A 22,610-nucleotide genomic window follows, 5' to 3' on the forward strand; every position below is an offset into this window, starting at 1 on the left:
TTACCATTGCCCCACATCCTTATCAGTACTCATCAACTTTTTAAAATCTCGCCAGGTGACAAATGTCTTTTTTGGTTTAAATTTGTGTTTCTTTTATTATTGTTGTTCATATGTGTTTTAGCCACTTGCAGCCATTTTTGGAATATTGCAGATCTATTTTAATAGACCTCTCTTGTTCCCATAAATTAGTTCTGCTTATTTGCTTTTAGTCACAAATTTCAGTTAAGATTTAAGGCTAACGTAAGAGGAAAAATTAAATATAATATTTAAAAGAAATCTGGAAATAAACTGTATGTGATTTAGTTAGATAAAAAACTTATATGACCCTTTACTAAGCAGGTGTAGATACAGAAATAGAGTTTTTATTATAGCTTTTCCTCTTGTCTCTAGAATACAACTAATTGGAAAATAAAATAGGAGATAAGTTTTGATGTAATTGGCTATCTTTTAATGAACTATGAGTGGTGGTTTTTAACAACTGATCATTTCCCAATAACATGTATTCATGCAAAACATAATAGCACATCTTTGTCCCATACCACATTTTTCTATTAACTCTGTTTTTATGGTGTTAATGACCTCTTGACCCAATACAAATTGAAAAGGAACATTTAATACTAGAAATACAATTCTAAATAGAAACCTACAGTGACTTAGGGCTTTTTTCACTGCATTATTTTGTCTTAATTTGATTCTCAATTTGATTACATATTATAGCTTTCGGTGTCATATTTCAGTATTAGCTGTTTACTAAAATATGGGCGTCAATTACATTTCTTGGAATTCATTGATTGACTTTTCTATCAGCTTACTACATGTTCAGATCCAAACCCCTCTCCTTTGTATGCTGAGAAATGTAGCATGCTTATTAAATGCTTGGTAGGAAGAATCCCATTTTTCAAACCTAGCCTTTCCAAGTGCATCCTAACCTGTCTGATGGTCACCAGCGTCCACAGTTTAGGCTGGTGATGGGAGGAGGCTCATATTCCTCTCCTCCATTTCTCCTTGGTGATGATTTAAAATCTCTACTCTTCTCAGACTTCTAACTCTTCCACCCATCTTGAGGCTCCTTTACTCTTAACAGATGATTTACCTTCTACTTCTCAAAGAAAATAGACTCCATCAAACAGGAAGGAGCTCCCTTAGATTCTTTGTATCAGATCTTCTTTCCTTTGCCTCATCCTTTTCTCCTAGTGAATGGAGGTGCCCTTCTTCCTAAGTCTAATCCACTCACTGTGCTGTGGCTTCCTTCTCCCCTCACATTTTCAGAGGCCTTACTCCATTTATTTGCCTTTTTCTTCCTCCTATATATTCAGCCTCTTTCTGCATGCCAGAATTCCCCCTCATCCCCAGCCAAGTCTCCCTTTCTTTCTTCCTTCAGCTAAAAGTTTGGAAAGAGTTGTAATTACTTATTTGTCTTCATTGTCTCACCTTCCTTTCCTTAACCCATTTTAATTTGTTTTCTGTTGTAACCATTGTCTGAATCTATCCTAACCAAGATACTAATTGACTTCTCGTTTCGCTATGCCGAGGGGATATCCTTCCGTTGTTTCACTTTCTTTACTGCTCAGCAGCATTTGACACAGTAGACAGTTTCCTCCTTCTGGAAATACTCTCTTGCCATGTCTCTGGTGACCCTGCATTCTTTAGGTTTCCTCCATACTTATGATTAGTCCAGTGTTTCATTTGCAAGCTCCTTCTCTGTCATTGCTGGCTTGTGGTGGTCCTCAAGCTCTGGCCCAGCATGACTTCTCCTCAAACACTGCACGCTCTTCTTTGGAAACCTCATCTCCTCGCAGATTTCAGTTACCATCTGTCTTAGGCTGGGTTCTCTAGAGAAGCAAAACCAGTGAAACATAAGTGTATATGTATATATATATATAGAGAGAGAGAGATTCGTCTCAAGGAAATGGCTCATGTGGTTGTAGAGGCTGGCAAGTCCCAAGTCCGTGGGCCAAGAGTCAGGCTGGAAGCTTCTGACTCCTGTAGCTGTAGGGACTGACGAATCCAAGATGGGCAGGCAAGATGGCAGGCAGCTGGCTCACAGGCTGTGGAATCCCAAGATCAGCAGGCAACACGGCAAGCCGCTGGCTCAAGTCCTAAGAACTGGAGGTCAGATGATGACGAGCTAGGTGCAGGATCCAGAGCTGGTAAAAACCAGCGAGCTTCGCCAGAACGTTGATATATATTGAATGCAGGCCTATCCCCTGAGGAAACTCTCCTTACAACTGATTGGCTGATCATACCAGATCATATCATGGAGGTGATTACATTATTTCACAAAATGGAGAATAACTACATCATTACATAATTGCCAGACTGCTGAGAATCATGGCCAAGCCAAGGTGACACACAACCTTAACCGTCACTCCATCCCTATGCCAAAGACTAGCAGATCTCCTGAGCTCCATAACAGGAGTCTGCATGACTGCAGAACTCATTCAGTTTTCCCACTAAACCATGTTGCTTTTCATCAGTCATTTTCACATGAGTAAACCATTGCTGGAAAGTGGATTCCGACTCATAGCTACCCTATAGGACAGAGTAGGACTACCCCACACGGTTTCCAAGGCTGTAAATCTTTACTGATGCAGACTGCCACATCTTTTTCCCGCAAAGTGGCTGGGGCATTTGAAATGCTGACCTTTGGGTTAGCAGCTGAGAGCTTAACCACTGTGTCACATGAGTAGAGATTTAAAATCAAAGAATTGAGCCATTTTAGAGAGAAATCCTTTTATAAAAATACTTGTGTTTTCCTGACTTTTTTAATAATATGTATTAAATACCATTTAAGTTTTTCTTGATCATTCAAGGAAATGTATCAGTGATTGTATTATCCTGGAATACGGTGATGCCCTCAGGGGCTACTGAAATCTCTGAGATGACTTGTCCCACGGCTAACAGTCCAGGCTGTTGTTCTTTTTGAACGAATGTATCTTCTTTTTGAGTCCCTGGTGATGCAAATGGTTAACATGCTTCACTGCTAACTGAAAGGTTGGAGGTTTGAGTCCACCCAAAGGCTCCTTGGAAGAAAGGCCTGGCGATCTATTTCCAAAAATCAACCACTGAAAACCCCGATGGATAACAACGGTCTGGGCAGTGTTTTGTCCCTTTGTGCATGGGGTTGTCGTGAGTTTGGGGCTGACTTGACAGCAGCTGACAGCAACATCTTTTTTTTTTAAACATTTTTGTTATTGTTATTTTGCCTGATATTTTGCTGTTAAGCATTTACCTGTCAGATCATGTTGAGTTCTTTCTGACATTCTGTCCTTTTCTGCCAGCCTTCCCTAACTCCTTTCCATCTGGTCATAGAAATGTATATCAGCTGATTTAGCACTTGGGACAGTTTTTAACCTGGTAGGGTGTGAGATGTGTTGATGGGTCTCAGAGTTAACCTGAGAAGCATTTTCAAATTTCTTGCCGCAGCCCCTTTCCTCACAGAACCTGGCATATTCCCCTGGGTATGTGAAATATGAGAATTGAGGGCTGGAGAGAGAGAGGACTAGCCTCCTAGACTGTGAAAGGCTCTCCAGGTGATTCTGATATCACCCACTCTCCTCCCACCACCCTCTGTGTCCCAGTGAGAAGCACTAAGTTGTATCATCTTTCTTTTTTTTTCTTTAAACATACCATCTTAGTTATCCAGTGCTGCTATAACAGAAATACCACAAGTGGGTGCCTTTAACAAACAAGTTTATTTTCTCACAGGAAATTAGAAGTCCAAATTTCAGGGTGTCGGCTCTAGGAGAAGGCTTTCTCTCTCTTTTGGCTCTGGAGGGAGGTCCTTGTCTCTTCAGCTTCTGCACCTGGCTTGGCATCCGTTTTCCCCCATCTTTGCTTCCTTAATCTGCTCCTTTTATGTTTTGAAGAGAGTGACTCAGAACACACCTACTCTAATCCTGTCTCGTTGACATAACAAAGACAACCCATTCCCAAATGTGATTTTAACTAGAGGCATAAAAACCCATTGCCATCAAGGCCATTCCCACTCATAGCAACCCTATAGGACAGCATAGAACTGCCCCATAGGATTTCCAAGGAGTGGCTAGTGGATACAAGCTGCCAACCTTTTCAGATAGCAGCCGAGCTCTTAACCACTGTGCCACTAGGTCTCCAACCTCAGGCATAGAGGTTAGGATTTACAACACATATTTTTGGGGGACACAGTTCAGTCCATAACACATACTTGATTCTTGGTCCCTCATAGTTTAGGTGCTGGATAATTGAAGTATTGTTGAATTTGTATATAGATCAGTTAGTACATGTTGTATTTCCTATTTGCTTCTGTGTGTTTAGCCTGGATCTACCAAAAAGAAACAAACCAAACCTGGTGCCATCAAGTTGATTCTGACTCAGGTGACCTCATGTGTCAGAGCAGAACTGCATGTAGGGTTTCCAATGGCTGTGACCTTTTGGAAGCAGATTGCCAGGCATTTCTTCTGAGGTGCCTCTGGGTAGATTTAATCACTGATCTTTCAGTTAGTAGCTGAGCACTCAGCCATAATAGGAGGCCTGATAAATAAAGTTATCTCTGGAGGGTTTAGCTGGGAAGTGAATGTACTTCTGAGCACTTGGGAAAAGGAAGTTCTCCTTTCTCTGGGAAGGATGTGCTCTGTGATGAAGATAGTAGCTAGAGGCGCTATGCTGGAATATAAGGGAGGAGGGAGACACCCATCCAGCCTGCGAAGTAAGCCTAGTGATCTTGGAGTTGCAGTCAGACCCCCTCACATACCCAGAACGAATACACTGTGGAGTTAGAAGGCAGCTAGACAGGGAGTAGCTGAGAGCAGAGTCTGCATTTGACAGACCTGGGTTGTAATCTCAGCTCTACCATTAGTATCTTTTTGCTCTTGGACAAGTTACTTAATTTCTCTGTTCTTCTTTTCCTTCTCTGTAAAAGAGGGATGATGGTGATGATGTTGTTTTGTGCCATCAAGTTTGTTCCGACTTATAGCCAGCCTATTTACAACAGAACAAAACACTGCCCGGTCCTCCGCCATCCTCACAATTGTTGCTCTGCTTCAGCCCACAGTGCTTGCAGCCACCGTGTTAATCCATCTCATTGAGGGTCTTTCTCCTTTTCCCTGATCCTCTACTTTACCAAGCATGATGTCCTTCTCCAAGGATTCGTCCCTCCTGATAATCTGTCCAAAGTAAGTGAGATGAAGTCTTGACATCCTCACTTCTGAGGAACATCCTGACCGTACTTCTTCCAAGACAGATTTGTTTGTTCTGGGAGTCTTTGGTATATTCAGTGTTCTTTGTCAGCACATAATTCAGATACATCAGTTCTTCTTTGCTCTTCCTTATTCATTGTCCAGCTTTTGATGCATACAAGGCGATTGAAAATACTGTGGGATATGATATAGGGATAATGATATCTATTTCACAGAGTTATAGTACCCAAACTTACTGCCATCAAGTCAATTCCGACTCATAGTGACCCTATAAGACAGTGTAGAACTGCCCCATAGGGTTTCCAAGGCTGTAAATCTTTCTAGAAGCAGACTGCCACATCTTTCTCCCATGGAGCGGCTGGTAGATTTGAACCGCTGACCCTTTGGTTAGCAGCTGAGCTCTTTAACCACTGTGCCACCAGGGCTCCTCAGAATTATAATAGGGATTAAATTAGATAATTTATGTAAATCGATCATCCTGAAGCCCCTAGTGCCAACTACAGTTTTGTCTTCTCCTTCCCCCTCCTCCTGGTGATGATGGTATGTTGTAAAAACGTGAGTTTTTGTCTTTATAATTTTGCTAATTTATACCCAGTCCTTGGGCAATTACTTCACTTCTCTCTGCCTCAGTTTAAATAAGGTACAAATGAGGACTAGGACTTAATGATTTCCACAGTCCTGTAGAGCTGTAGTGTTCTGTGATTTTATTTTGGCGGTTTTATTGTCAGTGAGTATTGTTCACATGATCAGTAAATGAAATACAGTATTTCTGTATGGTGGTATTGAAGTTGACATCTAAGTTGCATTCCTTAAATGGTTCTTTTGGAGAAAGCATTCATCAGAGGGGGTTCATCGTCACATAAATCTTTTTGAGCAAGTTTTGAAAGTTAAATGCATTCCATGCTCTGTAAATATACAAAGGTGTTCATTTTTTACTTTTTTTATGACCTCTCTCTGATGCATATATTCACCTAATATATTTTCAAGATTCTGCCTTGTTCACGAATCTTCTAGTTCCTTGAGTTTGGGACCCAGAGCTGGCTTTACTAGTCTGTGGAGACCCATTCCACAGGGGAGCACCAGGAGTCACCCCAAGGTGACTGGGACCTTCTCTGGTGTTTTTCCAACATGATAGGTTCAATGTAGCAATTGTGTCTTGTTTGTCTCCTGCATCCAAAGCCTCATATACCTTTGATTCTCTTCAGTTTTTCAGCCCCAGAGTTCTTCTCTCCTAAACTTGGGTCTGTGGAGTTTGTACCTCAAGGCTATCAGGAGTTTTGTGAAATATTAGGGTCAGACCCACAGGATCTTCTTACATTCTCTCATATGCGAGTGGATTCTGAAAATCCAGAATCTGGGCAATTTCTTTTTCTTATTTGCTTATTTTTTGCACAAGATGGATGGTAAAAAGAACATCTCGGAAAAGAAATTGGTTGTTTCTTTCTTTGGTATAGCCGTTAATCATAATATCTTATTAGAAAAGCTATCTCTAAGTCTATAGACACTCTTTGGGGAGAAATCATGTAATCCATTATCTGTGGTTTCTCTGTTTTGGAGGTTGTTTATAACAGAGAAATTCTGCAGATACTTATGGCAGCTATATGCTTTTATAGTTTTTGTTTTTATGCTATGATTCTTCAAAACTTCAAATATTATTGACAAAAATGAGTGTGTTTTATCTTACAGGTTATTTTACTACCTGGTGTTTTAGCTCATCTCTGTTTCAGTCTCACAAGATTAATTAGCTGCCTTAGTGGATAAAAACTGTGTTCTTTGAACATTTTGTGACTTCTGTGGTGTAAAAGGTTGCTGTACAATTTTATCTAAGCATTTTACTGTACATATAATTATGTTAAGAGTTATTTTCAGGTCATTCGTATGCAGTGTTGAACATCTTTCCGGTACTCAAAAAATAATTGCTTAGATATGTTCATTAACAGTTACTTTTTAAGTGCCTTTGAGTAGCATGAAATGCAAAAAGAAATCTACTTTATGACTTTTAGATAGAAAGCATAGTCTTTAAACACTTGAATTCCTTCTTAAATAATAATTGTATATATGAAAGCTTTACTAACATAGCTTTCGATGACTGTAGCAATGCTTTTCCAGAATCCTTAACAGATTCCAGCAGACTCAAGGTTAAGAATATACTTTCCTTATAGGTGGAAGCTGGCGGGAAACAGGATAATTTAGAGACAAGTAAAATACTGTACATGCAAGTTCCTACTGACATGGGTCAGGGGGGCAGTGTTGCGGAAGGTGGAGCCAGTTGTCAACCTTTTTGGGATACTGTTTAAAATACATGCGGTATGACCCCCTCTCTCCTGCGCATCCCCCTAGGATCTACATTCTCATGCACACAGACCTTTCCCAATGCGGCTAAGCTCTCTGATTCCTGTCAGTGAACGCTCCACCGACACGGCTTCACTTGTTTTTTAGCTGGAAAGGACAGGCAGAAGGTGAGGTTAAGACCTCCACTTCTCATCAGTGTGGCAGTAGTGGGAGGGGTATGGGGGGACAGACAGGCGACAGCTCCTCTGCTGGTTGTGCTGCTATATTGATTAAGCATTTACAATGTAATATAGCCTAGGTTTCTAGTTCACCCACTTTCATTACTCCTGAGAAACCTCGTTATTAGTCAAAACATTTATTACCAGGTTTTTAATGTGACTTCAGTATGCCAGCCATTTCTCTGGTGTATGTGTTTTGTTAAATTTTGCATTATTCTGACTAATTTGCAATGGTGGTGTTTGAATTTCATTTTTATTTGTCAGTCATCTTTTACAATAGCCTTACAAAGTATTATTTTTCTGGTATGTGGCAAGAATTGTTCTTTCTTTTTTATGTTTAAATAGGGAATTTTCAGTTTCTGTAATGCTTGAATTTTGTACTGTGAACATGTATTACATGTGACTATGTGAGCAGAAAAAATATTAACTCTAGGGAATAGGGTCACAATGTATGCAAAGTTTTAACTTATAAAGACATTTACTGAAGTATTGTTTATAAAAGCAAAAAACCTGGAGCCTTAAATATCCAATAATAGGAAAATGATTGAATAGATTTTTTATGTTCATACAATAGAAGACTTCAGCCATTAAAAATCATGCTACAGACCTATATTTATTAATATGGAGGATGTCTGTGATATATGCAGGGGGAAAAGCAGGTTACAAAACAATATGTACCATATATGATCACATTTTTTTTGTTTTAAAAACCGTAGAATTGCAGACTTGTTATTCTCAAAAGCTTTCACATAGCAAAAATACGTAGATGATAAATAAATTACAAAAATACCTTTTTAACTTTTATTTTTGAAGTAATTTTAAACTTACAGAAAAGTTGCAAGAATAGTACACAGAACTATTCTTCCCTCAGATCCCCAATTATAAAATTCTGTCACATCTTCCTTTTTGCCTTTTTGTTCTCATTCTGTGTGGCTGTCTTTGTCTCTCTCTTTCTGTCTCTTATTCCCTTTTTCTAGACTATTTTAGATTAAGTTGCAAATCTGATGAGCCATTTGAACCTGATGACCTTTAAATACTTCAGTCATTACATCTGATGACCTTTAAATACTTCAGTGTGTATTTCCTAGAAACAAGGACACTCTCATACAAAGCCGTAGTACACCATCAAAATCTGGAAATAGCATCGATGCCAGACTACCATTAAATCTGTGCACTTTGATCAGATTTTGCAATTTGTCCCAGCAATGTTCTTTGTTAGGTCCACAATCGTACTTGTGACATGTCTCTTTAGTCTTCTTCAGTCTGGAACAGTCTTCCATCTTTCTTTGTCTTTGAAGAATATAGGTCTGTTATTTTGTAGAATGTACCCTACTTTGGGTTTGTCCGGTGTTTTTTCATGATTAGATTCAGGTTATGTGTTTTAGGCAGGAATACCACAGTCTTTTTGCTCCATTCTTCTCAATGCATCATTTCAGGAGTCACATGATACTGATTTGTCCCATAATTGATGATGTTACTTGTGTTACTTAGCTAAGGTGATCTCTGTTAAGTTTCTCCATTATAAACCAAAACCAAACCTGTGGCTGTGGAGTCAATCCCGACTCATAGCGACCCTATAGGACAGAGTAGAACTGCCGCATAGGGTTTCCAAGGAGCACCTGTTGGATTTGAACTGCTGACCTTTTGGTTAGCAGCCGCAGCTCTTAACCACTATGCCACCAGAGTTTCCTTCTCCATTATAAAATGTAATAAATATATTTTAATAAGTAATTAATATGGATTATGAGTAGAGATATGAGGCTGTGTTACTATCTTATTCCTTGTTCAACTTTTGCTCACTAGTCTTACCATCTGTTGGTGATTCTTCAGTTATTACTCTGATAGTTGCCAAATGGTGATTTTTTAATTCCATCATTTCTTTCATACTTATTAGTCATCATTACCTTCCTCTCTTTTCCTTCCTGCCTTCCTTCTACCCTCCCTCCCTCCCTCCCTTTCTCTCTTCCTTCCTTCCTTCATATCTGTAAGAACCCATGGGTTCCTATTTTACTCAATGAATTATAATCCATTACTGTAAGTACTAATTTTGATATTTAAATTTTCCCAGATTTGGCCAGTGGGAGCTGCTTCAAACGGGCTTCTTTGTCATTTTGACATGTTCCCATAGTTCTTTGGGAACTTCTTTGCTTTCTTTTAAAAGATATTCCAGACTTATCTTGGACTTTCTCTTCCCCAGCCCTGGAATCAGCCATTTCTCCAAGGAGCTCTGGTTCCCTGTTTTTTGAAGAATGGTATTTAGATATCAAGATCTAGGCACTGGGTGTATTCATTGCTACTGGGGTGTTATTGCTTCTAGGCCCTCTCAGTGGACAGATCTAGGAAATAATGTGAATGTACACATGAACACAACACACACATATAAACACATACAACTATATCTACTTCCCTGTTTGTCTGTCAGTGTCTATTTTTATTAGAACCTGTGAGTTCATATCTATAACTTCCATTACAATCCAACATCATATGTTTTTTTTTCAATTTCCCTCTTTCCATATTTATGTCCCTCTTTCCTGTTAGTGAGAAATCTTGCTCCCATTATCCTCAGTATGTTTATCTGTTTGCTCAACAATCTCTTGACCTTGTCTCCTTGGCCCAACACCACATAATACTCATTCTGTCTGTGCTCACCAAAATTCTCCCCGATGCCCAGAATTCTCAATCCTCACTGGTAAGGGTGTCACTAGCTTACCTTGGCCATGCTCCCCACCCTCACTCCATCCGACCTAACGATATGTTAGCCAAGACTTTCCCTAGGCCCTGGCGAAGTACCAATTGCAAGATTCCCTCCATCTTCTTGGCAGTGTGCAGCTGAGTGTACCCATCTCTCCCTGGCTCTGACTGAGCGCTCACAGTGTAGAGTCACAATTGTCTTTCTAAATTAATCACAATAGGCTATTTGGTTTAGTTATAATAGCTGAAGCTTTTAGAATAAATCAGTGTTTATATTCATTCTGCATCTGCTTATTACTAAAGGTGGATCTGAGGGAAAAACAATTGATTATCTTCATAATTATTTGAATAATTACTTTTACATTTCTTCTCAGAATTTTGAGAATTGTTTGACCTGTCATTGTAAGGATCTTCTATCCAATCTTAAGAAGGAAAATGAAGCTTGGAGGGGGTTAGTAATTTTCCCAAGCCACACAGCTAATTCGTGATCAAACAAGGGCTGCTGAAAAATCCTGATTCAGACATGTGAACTTTACTACCCTATAATGCTCTTGTTCTGTTCCCACCTAGAAGGTTAATAGAGCAATTTATAGATTATTCTTAATATATTAAAACATACAAAATTAAGTATTTTATGTTTCTGAATTACCTTGGAGCTTTTCATTTTACTCAAGTATTTTTCCCCCAGAAAATTGGTCCTAGGATTATAATGCTCATCTGTAAAGTGAGTAGTTTGAACTAGATAGAGTTGATATCCCCCTAGATTCTAGGATTTGATTATTGTATTACTCTAAGCACTTCAGTTTATTTCCTTGAGAATACATTTTAACTAGCGTGTGTGCACTGCATGCGTGTGTATGTTCGGACAGAGGCAGAAAAGTTTGAGGCAATAAAATTTTAAATTCTGGTCTCTATTCTACCACCGACTGGTGATAAGATTTGAGGCAAGTCATTCGTCTTCCCACATTTCACTTTTCACATCTGAAATGTGGAGGTGACTGCCAACTACCTCCAAGGGATGTTTAAATAGTGTGTAGAAAACACTTTGAGCATTTATGAAGGAAGATGCTTTGAAAACTTAAGGGATTTCTTATTCTTTTGAGCAATTATTCCTCATGAAGAACTTTATGGAAAGAGGATCTTAAACTATTACTTCACTTATAATTTTTTCCACATATATAGTCCAGTAGCAATTATAATAAATCCACATCCTACTGCTGTCTTTTCCTGCTAACATAGGGGAAAACCTACCCATTAGTTTTTCCATCATTTTGCTCATTTATATATAAAGGAAAGTGTCAGTTGAGTATGTTAATGGACATTACGATTTGAAATTGACTGGGTTACATTTTAGCCATCTAGTCCTTTTGATTTGCATATATCGTCTATCTAGTTTTCAAGGTGTCAATCATTGTAATGTTGAGGTGCTCAAAACTACCTAGAACACTGGTAATGCTTCTTTGTGGCTTCCATGGACTGTGGTAGAGTCAAGAGGCCTATATTTTCTTACAGGTAAGATCAACAAAGTCTAATTGCCCTTTAATATACATCAGGACAGTTTTTTTTTTTTTAAATTATTTTTGCATTTTTGGAAGTATGTAAGAAAAACTAATATTGAATTATTAAATGCCTACTGAGTGTTCGGTTTTGTTCTAGCCACATATATTATTTTATTTAATCTTCACATAAGTAGGTGAGGAAACTAAGGCTCCCTAAGTAATTAGTCCCAGAGAAATGAAGTAATTCCTACATAGTTACGTAGCTAACAAGAAGTGAAAACTGTCTTATCCCAAAAGTCTCTGCTATTCTAAGGAGCATGGCTCTGAGTTTTAAAAAAAAAACAGCAAAAAACACTCTGTGATATGGTAAACTTTTCCGCCCAGACGGCTCTTATAGTCCCCAAAGAGACTATATTTTATGTTCTTTAAGACACATAAATCACGGTGTTCTTCGCTTTTATGAGTCCCACTGCACTGAGAACTTAAGAAGCACTCAGCAGCGACAGGAGCAACAGCAACACGACTACCAGCCGGAGAACAAGAGGCTGACATTCCTTGAACATGAACTGTGTGCTACGAACAGTCCTTAACGCTTTATGCGTGTTACCCTATACAGGTTCAGTGTTACCTAATTTCACCAAACCAAACAACTAATTGCTGTTGCTGTTGTCGTTAGGTACCATCGAGTCGGTTCCGACTCAGAGAGACCCTGGGTACCACAGAACGAAACACTGCCCGATCCTGTGCCATGCTCACAATCGTTGTTATGCTTGAACCCATTGTTGCAGCCACTGTGTCAGTCCATCACGTTGAGGGTCTTGCTGTTTTTCGCGGACGCTGTACTTTACCAAGCATGTTGTCCTTCTCCAGGGACTGATCCCTCCTGACAACGTGTCCAAAGTATGTAAGACGTAGTCTCACCAGCCTTGCTTCTAAGGAGCATTCTGGTTGTACTTCTGCCAAGACAACTAATTAGTGGGATTCAAACCCAGGCAGTCGAAGGATCCTGCCCTGTTGGCCATTGTGTGATACTTTCCCAGTAAATATTTGTTATATTGCAGTTATTAGTTGAAAACTAATAAAACCAATTCTAATTAAGTTAAGCTGGAAAGGGATTTATTAGGAGATAAAGAGTAGCTCACTGAATCGTTAGGAAGCCTGGAGAGCCAGGCTTGGAAAACAAGCAGGAGCATGGAAGGCTGGGGAGCCGAGAATACAGCTAGTTTGTGCCATGGGAAAAGTTTGGTTACAGTCCCACTGCTGTTGCCACTGCCACTGGCAAGGCAGGTAGCATGCTGCTGGCTGGTAACCACTGGGGCACTGGACTCTTGGATCTGCGGCTGTCGCTTATGTGGCCTTAAAAATCTACACATTATTTAAACATCACTTATGAGGTAGTTGACAGTTACCTTCACATTTCAGATGTGAAATTATTATTCATTCTTTCATCTTGGCATCACTTCAGTAAAATTCAAAGTCCCAGGTGGAAGCAATGGCTTGATGGAGCCCAGGTCCCATACAAACAAGGGCCATACTGGGTATGCTTTTTGATTTACTTGTTCTGGTATATACTGGGCAGAATGGTAGCAGAAGAAAATGACAGCTCTCCAATGTTAAGTCTTTAAGATATTTGCTCAGAGAAACTTGATCCTGTTTTGTGTTTAAGTAGGTCAGAAAAATGACTTGAGGAACTGGCAATTAAAGAATGAGAAAGCACTGGTTGCATATTTGTTAAATCCAGTTAAGCTCTAAGCGACCATTTTTGGTTCATTCTATTTGGATCGTGGATTAAAGAGCATAACTTCCAGATGACTGATAATTGAGTCATAAAATACATCTTTTTTTCTGGTTAATTTTAAATACAGTGAAGAAATTCACTGGCTGTCCAAAGGAAGTACTCTTTAGAAAAAGGATGATGGTTTTGTTCATAAATATGGTAGGAATCAATGTTTAAGAGTTTTGTTATACAGGCCAAAGTTCACTGTAACAAATGCCATAATAAACTATTTTCTAGCCTTATCTGATGGCCACTGATTGTAAGCGCTAATCCATATAGGGAAATTTCAGTGCTATACAAAGAGTTGAGTCAGGCAATGAAATAAGACTTAACTTTTATCACATAACAGTTAATGGACACTCATTTTACTAGAATTCTGAATTTAAATAACAAGAAATTTTTGGAGTGTTTACAATATGCCAGGTGGTGTGCAAAGTACTTTACATATTATATCTAATAATCCTCACAATAACCTTATTAAAAAACCAAACCAAACCCACTGCCGTCAAGTCGATTCTGACTCATAGCGACCCTAAAGATTAATCTTATTTGCCACCCTTTAAGGATGGAATTGAGGCTGAGAGAAATAACTTGCCCAAGGTCACACAGGAAGTGATGGAGCTGAATATTAAATCCAAATTTGTTTGGCTCTGAAGCTCGCTTTTGATGGTAATACTGTACTGTAGAAGAAAGTCAGTAATCATATGACACGTTAAATATGGATTAGCATTCTTGAATTTTTAGATTAGGAGGTTTCCGTGTCACTTCTTCTCAGAGAACAACTTTCTCCTTTTAGATTCAGTAACTCAAGAAATGTCATTCCATCCAATATTCATTCTCTGAGTTAAAAGAATATAAACTGTTATTGGTGCATAGTCTTTTACTGTTTATAATGTTCTCTCACACATTATCACATGAGCTGCATGGGTAAGGTGATTTTCTCATGGGTAAGGTGGGCAGGGTAAGGTAGGCGATGTGGCATCTCAAATCATCTTTAGCACTCATGACTACCTATTATGAAGAAAATATTCAATTCTTTCTTGAAAAACCTTCCATGAGTACCATCTCTTGGCGGTAACAAACTCTAAACTTTACCAGCCATCTTGTAATGGAGAGTTTGCTTTTATTTGTACTCAGTTTCCACTTCAAGCTTTGAATTACGTTCAGGTTTTCTAGTATTGCAAAGACAAGTCATGTTCATCTTGTTAACAACTTTTATGGTTTTGATTGAGTTTGCTGACTTGAGACTGATTTTCAGTCTTTTAAATGTACTTTAGTAAACCTGTGAACTATAGAACTTTCATTAGAGCATTAAACAATGCTAACCCTATTCCTCACACTTACTGTGAATGTTTCTCTCCTGCCCAGTTTTATCCATGTAGCTATAATATAATTACTTGTTAAGAAACACACAGGCATACAGAGAAAGTAAAACAAGCCCTGATCTGGGACCTGGTGGTGTGGCAATAGCCATAGTTCAGGAAATGGGGATGGCCAGCGTGATGCAGGGTAAGAACCAGAATCCACTGGTGTCTTCCACAAAAGACAGTGCTAAATAATTGTTCAAAATTTTAATACTCGTTATGCTAATTTACTGTAATAGATATTTAATTGTTTATTAAAATTCTGTTACCTTGCATATAAAATAATTCCTCCCTCAATTTTATTATTATTATTTTTTGTGTGTGTGTATACTTTTCTTGGAAAATTTTTTTTTTTTCCATTATTTTTCATCCATGCTGTTTTCAGGGTGATGCATGGAGCCCTACAGAGCCAGATGTGGTACTGGAGTCAAGACTTCATAGGTTAAAGGCTGCATCTCTGAACTGCACTACAGATAGCTTTGTACACATGTGTCCAGCACTGCCTGGCCAGGTTTAACACGTTTTAGGCAGATATGTAGGCACACATGCTGGCAGATAGATACTGGGACAAGCTGTCATGTCTTTCTTATCAGTAGCAGAACTCTCCAGAAAGGTCTGCTTTATATCCCAACAGGAGCACTGAACGGAAGAATTAATAAGGACTTGAGTTTTTTTATAGTTTGTAAAGTGGCATACCGGCGTATGCTAGATAAATTTGTTTTTTCTTCTAGGTGACCATCCTATAGGAGAGGTAGACGTTATTTGTAATTTGAATGTCATTGTAATGATATTTAAAAAGCTCTGTGACTCTGGACCTAGGGCCAGGGCTTAGAAACAGTTCCATGGTGGCAAACTAAGCATTCCTTGTAACAGAATGTGAACTACAACAGAATGCTCTAGGCAATATTAAATTGGGGTGATTTTTAGATGGTGACAAATGTTTTACGTTTCCTAAATCTGAAATGGGTTCTACCAGCTCTAAACGGCTGCCAAGTTATGTTATCACTTGCCTGCCTTGTAACTGCTTCAATTATTTCCTTCCCCAGCCCTTTATGATGAGATTCGTCAGTTTCGCAAGGCCTGTGGAGAGGCTCATCTCAAAACCATCTTGGCAACAGGAGAACTTGGATGTCTCACTGACGTCTACAAAGCCAGCATGATAGCGATGATGGCAGGTAAGTGTTTTATATTCAGATGATGTTTTTAGGACGAATAAGGAAGTGGAAGCACTTGGCTGTTACCCGAAAGTGCCGACCACTTGGGTTGTTTTTTGGAGGAAGTGTCCGATATTTTTGTACAATGTGAAGTGGTTAGAAACTCTTGGCTTTCTTCCATGTTTCTTCTGGCGTTTCGTTGCTGCATTATTCTTGAAAGGCAGTAGATGGCTCTCTTGTAAGTGAATTGTCTTCTGTGGTGTTCTTTGATTATTCATTCATCAACATATGTTAGACAGGAATTCCTTTAACTCTGACTTACTCCTTTCTGTGAATTTAAGCTTTTGATTTTTCTCAGAGATATGTATCCATGCTTTCTAAAGCAGCCTCTCCTTTTGTTCGTGTTAATTTTTGTCAAATTAGTACAGTATCATTGTTTTTTATACTTCCGAATATCGGTAGACTTACTCTTTGTCTCCGTGAACAGCAGGTCTATCCACGTAGACGTCCAAGCTTCAAAGCTGGGAGTCAAGCTTGATTCCTTCTTCCTCTCAGCTCACATAAAGCAGTGAACAAGTCTTGAGAGTTTTACCTCTTTCCTAAGTCAGTACCTCTTCTCTCCATTCTGAGTGCTGCTCTCCTCGACCACGGCCAGCCTCACAGCGATTACTTCACTAGTCTCCTGACTGGTTTCCCTGCCTCTGCATTAGTCCCCCTCCAATCTCTTCTCTATACTGTTGTCAAAATAATCTTTTAAAAATGCTAATTTGGTTGTTGTACTGCTTGCCTAAAATCCTTCAGTGGCTTCTCATCTTCAAGGTAAAATATAAATTCCTTAAGCCTGACTTAAAGGAATGGTGTCTTCCTGTCTGCTTGCCTCTCCCTGTCCCTGTTCTTGTTTATCTGTTTCATTTCTTCATTTAACCAGTGTCTATTGAGACTTACTGCTGTGAGCAGTATAACTTTATTCGTAGTGTTGCTTTACCAGATACTTTTAAATAATATCCCTTAATCTTTACATCAGAGAGCTCTGGTGGCATAATAGTTCTCAGTTGCTAACCAAAGAGTTGGCAGTTCGAACCTACCCCGCAGCTCCACAAGAGAAAGACCTGGTGATCTGCTTCTGTAAAGATTACAACCCAGGAAACCCTCTGGAGCAGTTCTGCTTTGTAACATGGGGTCACTATGAGTTGGAATTGACTAGACAGCACCTAACAACAACAAACCTGACTTAAAAAAAAAAAAAAAAGATTCTTCTAAGACCCCTGCCTGTGCTTTTTAAGGTCTCATCATTTTCCCCTCACACCATATGCTCCGGTCACATAGAGTTACTTGCAGTTCCCTAAAGATGGCATCTTCCAAACCTTTTGAGTCTTTGAACACGCTGTGTCCCTGCCTGGAATGCCTTTTGCCTAGATAACTCCTTAGCATCCTTCAGGAAACTCGTTAATATCTTTCCGGATTCAGCACAGGTAGTCCCCCTTTCAGGAACATTTCCCCTGCTGCCCTTTCTCCCCCATCACTTAGCTCTCATCCTCTGTGTGCCACCACAGCAGTCTGTTAAAACCTCTGTCACATTTTGATTTGAGTATTAACTTTCCAGGTTCCCTGCTTTTGTGGGCCCCATGCTTGGATGAAGACATGTAGCTTCTCTGGTCTTTAATCTGGGTTATCCATTGTTGCTTTCTAGACTTTTATACTCTTGTATACTTTTTGAATACTCTCAGACCTAGCATCATTCTTTGGAACATTACTGAAAATCAACCCACTAGGCGTTAATCATCCTATTGCTCTAGTCACTGCTTCTGTATCCAGAAAATGTCTGCTCTGGTTGTCTCATTTAGAGCAAATTCTCTGAAAACCTCAGTATAAAGAGAAGTGGAACATTTTGTTTTTGTTTTTTTCTTTTTTTGAATTTTATTGTGTTTTAGGTGAAAGTTTACAGCTCAAAGTAGTTTCTCATTCAACAATTTTATACACACATTGTTTTGTGACATAGTTGCAGTCCCCACAATGTGTCAGCACGTCTCCCCCTCTCCCTTTCCACCCTGGGATCCTTGAGTCCCTTCGTCCAGTTTTCCTGTCCCTTCTTTCCTTCTCATCTTTGCTTTTGGGCAGATGTCGCCCATTTGGTCCTGTATACTTGATTGAACTAAGAAGCATGTTCCTCGTGCGTGTTATTGTTTGTTTTCTAGGCCCGACTAATCTTTGGCTGAAAGGTGGACTTCGGGAGTGGCTTCAGTTCTGAGTTAGCAGGGTGTCCGGGCTTCATAGTCTCGGAGGTTCCTCCAGTCTCTTGTCGGAGCAGCAAATCTGGTCTCTTTTATAAATTTTAATTTTGCTCTACATTAGAAATGGAGCACTTTGAACAGTGGTTCTTCAGTTCTGTTGGCATTTCGAAGGTCCACAGTAATAGAAGACTTACTGCGACTCTTAGGAACCTGGATAAAGCCCTTGGAGTCTTAGGTTAGACAGGTAGCCTTGTTCTCATGCTCTTTGACGGGGCAAGGGATTGATAGCCCAGAATTCTGTGATTCAAGCTAGGATGAAAGTGTATTCATTCTGGGAGATCAGCCATCCTTATCCTACCCATCACCTAGTATTCATGATAGGAACATGGTATTAGGTCATCACGGTTTAGAAGCCCACATTCTGTACCCTACCCTCTCTTACCCACAGAGGAAAAAAAATGTGACTAGAAACATGGCTTTCCCTTGGTCTCTTCCTGTCTGCTTGCCTCTCCCTGTCCACATTCTTCTTTACCTATTTCTTTTCTTCATTTAACCAGTGTCTATTGAGTCTCACTGTGAGCAAGATAACTTTATTTATGGTGTGCTTTAGCAGATACTTTTAAATAATATCCCTTAATCTTTACATCAAGGAGCCCTGGTGATGCCATGGTTAAGTGCTTGGCTGCTTCCTGAAAGGTTGGTGGTGCAAACCCACCAGCTGCTCCCCGGGAGAAAAAGACCTGCTGAACTGCTTCTGTAAAGATTACAATCTAGGAAACCCTATGGGGCATTTATACTCTGTCCTAGGATCGCTGTGAGTCGGAACCAGCTTGATGGCAAACAACAATAACAACAGTCTTTATATCAGCACTGTAGCTGATGATGAAAAATACGGAGATTAAGTGATTTACTTATGATGACAAAGCTAATATACACAGTCATCATTTGAATCCAGGTCTTCTGGCTCCAGGTTTATTGCAGTAACACAACTGTCTCCCAAGGCACTGTGCTGGATCTTATCATAAATGCAAGATGCAATCTCTGTGAAGTGTAATAGCACACTTCCTGGCCCATAGTTTATATTTCCTATCCTGTTAGAAAGGTATATAATGGAAGTGATTTTTTCTTTTTGAAGAATTAAAATAAAAAAAAGTTTATGTATATTCTTGTTCTAACTTTTATATGTAACCCTCACAGAATAATTCCCAACAAAAATAATTTTAAAAATTTCTGACTAAATCACATTACTCCCTACTTTTGTGGTATTTTTTATTGATTTTTTTTTTTTTTTTTAATCTATTTTTTAGGTCAAGTTGGTTACTAGTGTTTTTCAGATTTAGGTTTTTGTCTATTTGTTGTATTCATTCCTGAAAGAAGGGTGTTAAAATATCTAAGCATTATTGTGGATTTGTCTGTTTATTCCCTTTGTTCTGTCAGCTTTTTTCTTCATGTATTTTGGAGCTCTGTTATTAGGCTTGTACATTTTTAGGATTATTATGTTTTCCTGTTGAATTAACACGTTCATCATTATGAAGCGTTCTTCTTTATCTCTGGTACTTCTCCTTTTCAGGATATCCACTTTGTCTGATGTTAATCTAACCATACCTGCTTTCTTATGCTTCCCGTTTGTGTGGTGTATCTTTACTCTGTCTGTTTATTTTCAGCTCATCTGTGGCTGTATATTTAAAGTATGTCTCTTGTAGGCAGTCTGTTATTTGTTATCACAGCGTCTGCTTTTTAATTTGGGTGGTTTGTCCATTTACAATAATTTTTATTGGGTAAATAAATATCTAACAAAATATTTGCCATTTTAACATTTTTTACATGTACAATTGAGTGACACTGATTATGTTCACCATGTTGTTCAACTGTCACCATTATTCATTTCCAAATTTTTCATCACCCTTAACAGAAGCTCAGTGTCCCCTAAGCAGTAAGTCTCTGTTCCCCCCGCCTCTTGCTCACCTCTGGAAACCACTAATAAACATTGGTCTCTATATACTTGACTTTTCTGGATATCTCACAGATGTGGCATTATACAATATTTGTCCCTTTGTGACTCACTTATTTCACTTAGCTTAATGTTTTCAAGGTTCATCCACTTTGTTGGTCCGTTTATATTTAATGTGGTAGGATTATTAATATGGTAGGATTTAAGAGTGTCATCTTGCTATTTGGTTCCTATTTGTCATTTAAGAGTGTCATCTTGCTATTTGGTTCCTATTTGTCCCCATCGATTTTTTTGTTCCTCTTCTTTACCTGCTGTCTTTTGGATTCATCAAATATTTTCTAGTACTTCATTTTATTTCTTCTCTTGGCTTTTAAAATCTACAAACTCTCTGGAGTTTTTAAGTAATTGCTCTAGAGATTCCAATATGCATCCTTAATTTACCATAGTCTACTTAGAATTAATATTGTTCCACTTTACACATCACAAATGTAAGACTTTTACAACAGTTCTGTTTACACCCTCACCAGTCCTTTGTAGTATTACTTTTGCGTTCTTCTACATACAGGGCCGGATTAAGGCATATGAGGCCCTAAACCTAATAGTCTGTGGTGTCCCCTCCTCTGTTTATTCACACATTCGAACAGGGTATGTGAGTTATATATGTGTGTGTGTGTATGTTATCAGGAGGGACCGGTCCCTGGAGAAGGACATCATGCTTGGTAAAGTAGAGGGTCAGGGAAAAGGAGAAAGACCTTGAATGAGATGGATTGACACTGTGGCTGCAACAGTGAGCTCAAGCCTAACGATTGTGAGGATGGGGCAGGACCGGGCAGTGTTTCGTTCTATTGTACGTAGGGTTGCTATGAGTTGGAACTGACTCAATGGCACCTACCGACAACAATAACATATATTTGTGTGTGTGTGTGCGTGTGCGTGCGTGCATCTTAGCAATCCATGATGTAACTCCTTTTTAGATTCAACTGCAATATTAGTGATTGAACACAAAAGTGAAGTATGCCATTTTAGCGGAATGAGATGAACTGGATTATAAAAATTTTTATTTTTTTATTGTACTTTTAGGTGAAGGTTTACAGAACAAATAGTTTCTCATTAAACAGTCAGTACACATATTGTCTTATGGCATTGGTTAACAACCCCATGACATGTTAACACTCTCCCTTCTCAACCTTGAAGGACCTTTTTTTTTTTGGTGAAAATATACGTAGCCAAACATACACCATTTCAAAAATTTCTACATGTACAATTCAGCGACATCGATTACGTTCTTCCAGTTGTGCTGCTATTCTCACTTTAGATGAAGGTTTACAGAACAAAATAATTTCTCATTAAACAGTCAGTATACATATTGCCCTATGACAATGGTTAACAATACCACGACATGTCAACACTGTCCTTACTAAACCTTGGGTTCCCTATCACTAGCTTTCCTGTCCCCTTCTGCCTTCTAGTCCTTGTCCGTGGATGGATTATAAAATTTTTCGTGGATGTGGAGTGCTAAGATTTTTGCTACAAAAAGAATATTCCACATATTCTACAACAAAGAAAATGAGTTAGTGAACTTAGCTGTTTCAATAATCAGTGTAAAATTTCTGTTGATCTCCCACAACAAGAAATTGACTTTCACCAATTTTGCTTTAAACGGCTCATACTTCAATTTTGATGCTTGTTGCATAATGAATGTTATAGTTATAAATGAACAAATGAAAAGAAATCATAAAGAAAAATGTAATGATCAGAAAACAAATATTACCACAAATTACTGTGTTTTATTTTTAGATAGATCTTTTATCGCTAACATGTTATAATTAAAAACATTTCTTTCTATTCTTCGCTCTTACAAATTCTTCAATGATTTCACCACAGTTAAGCTGCCAGACAGAATCTACTTCCATACACAGTAAAGATAATGAATCAAGTCTTTCTTGAATCATTGTTGTATGCCAAGGGTTTTTGAGTCTCTTAAGGATGAAATTGAGCATTCTGTTGTGTAGTTTGTGATCATTAAAGTTAGGAATATGTGTAAAGCAGTTTAAACATTGGGAAATATGCATTGTATTTTATCTTCTGTTATGGATTCATACATGCCTACATGAGTAAAATTTGTCTTCCCTCAATCTGTAAACTTTATTCTCATGTAAGAATGAAATTGTCCCGCTTCTCCGTAAAGGTTTGTATTTAAGTCATCGAGATAAACCTGCACTAATGTCTTGGATGCCTTCATGCATTCTTCATCAG

At 38.7% G+C, this 22,610-nt stretch overlaps 1 protein-coding gene across 5 annotated transcripts in view; it reads left to right on the forward strand.

The window, feature by feature from the left end:
* Positions 1-22,610, forward strand: part of DERA (deoxyribose-phosphate aldolase) — a 132,757-nt gene that overhangs the window by 48,652 nt on the left and 61,495 nt on the right. For all 5 annotated transcript variants that reach the window (XR_002825767.1, XR_002825770.1, XR_002825769.1 and 2 more), the window contains exon 6: positions 16,065-16,193. Coding sequence is in view for 1 of the 5 variants with exons in the window: in XM_023741598.1 (XP_023597366.1) it covers positions 16,065-16,193 (129 nt within the window). In the remaining 4 variants the exon portion in view is untranslated. The remainder of the gene's footprint in view (positions 1-16,064; positions 16,194-22,610) is intronic.

This window comes from Trichechus manatus, unplaced genomic scaffold, assembly GCF_000243295.1.
Source record: "Trichechus manatus latirostris isolate Lorelei unplaced genomic scaffold, TriManLat1.0 scaffold00184, whole genome shotgun sequence".
Lineage (NCBI taxonomy): Eukaryota > Metazoa > Chordata > Mammalia > Sirenia > Trichechidae > Trichechus > Trichechus manatus.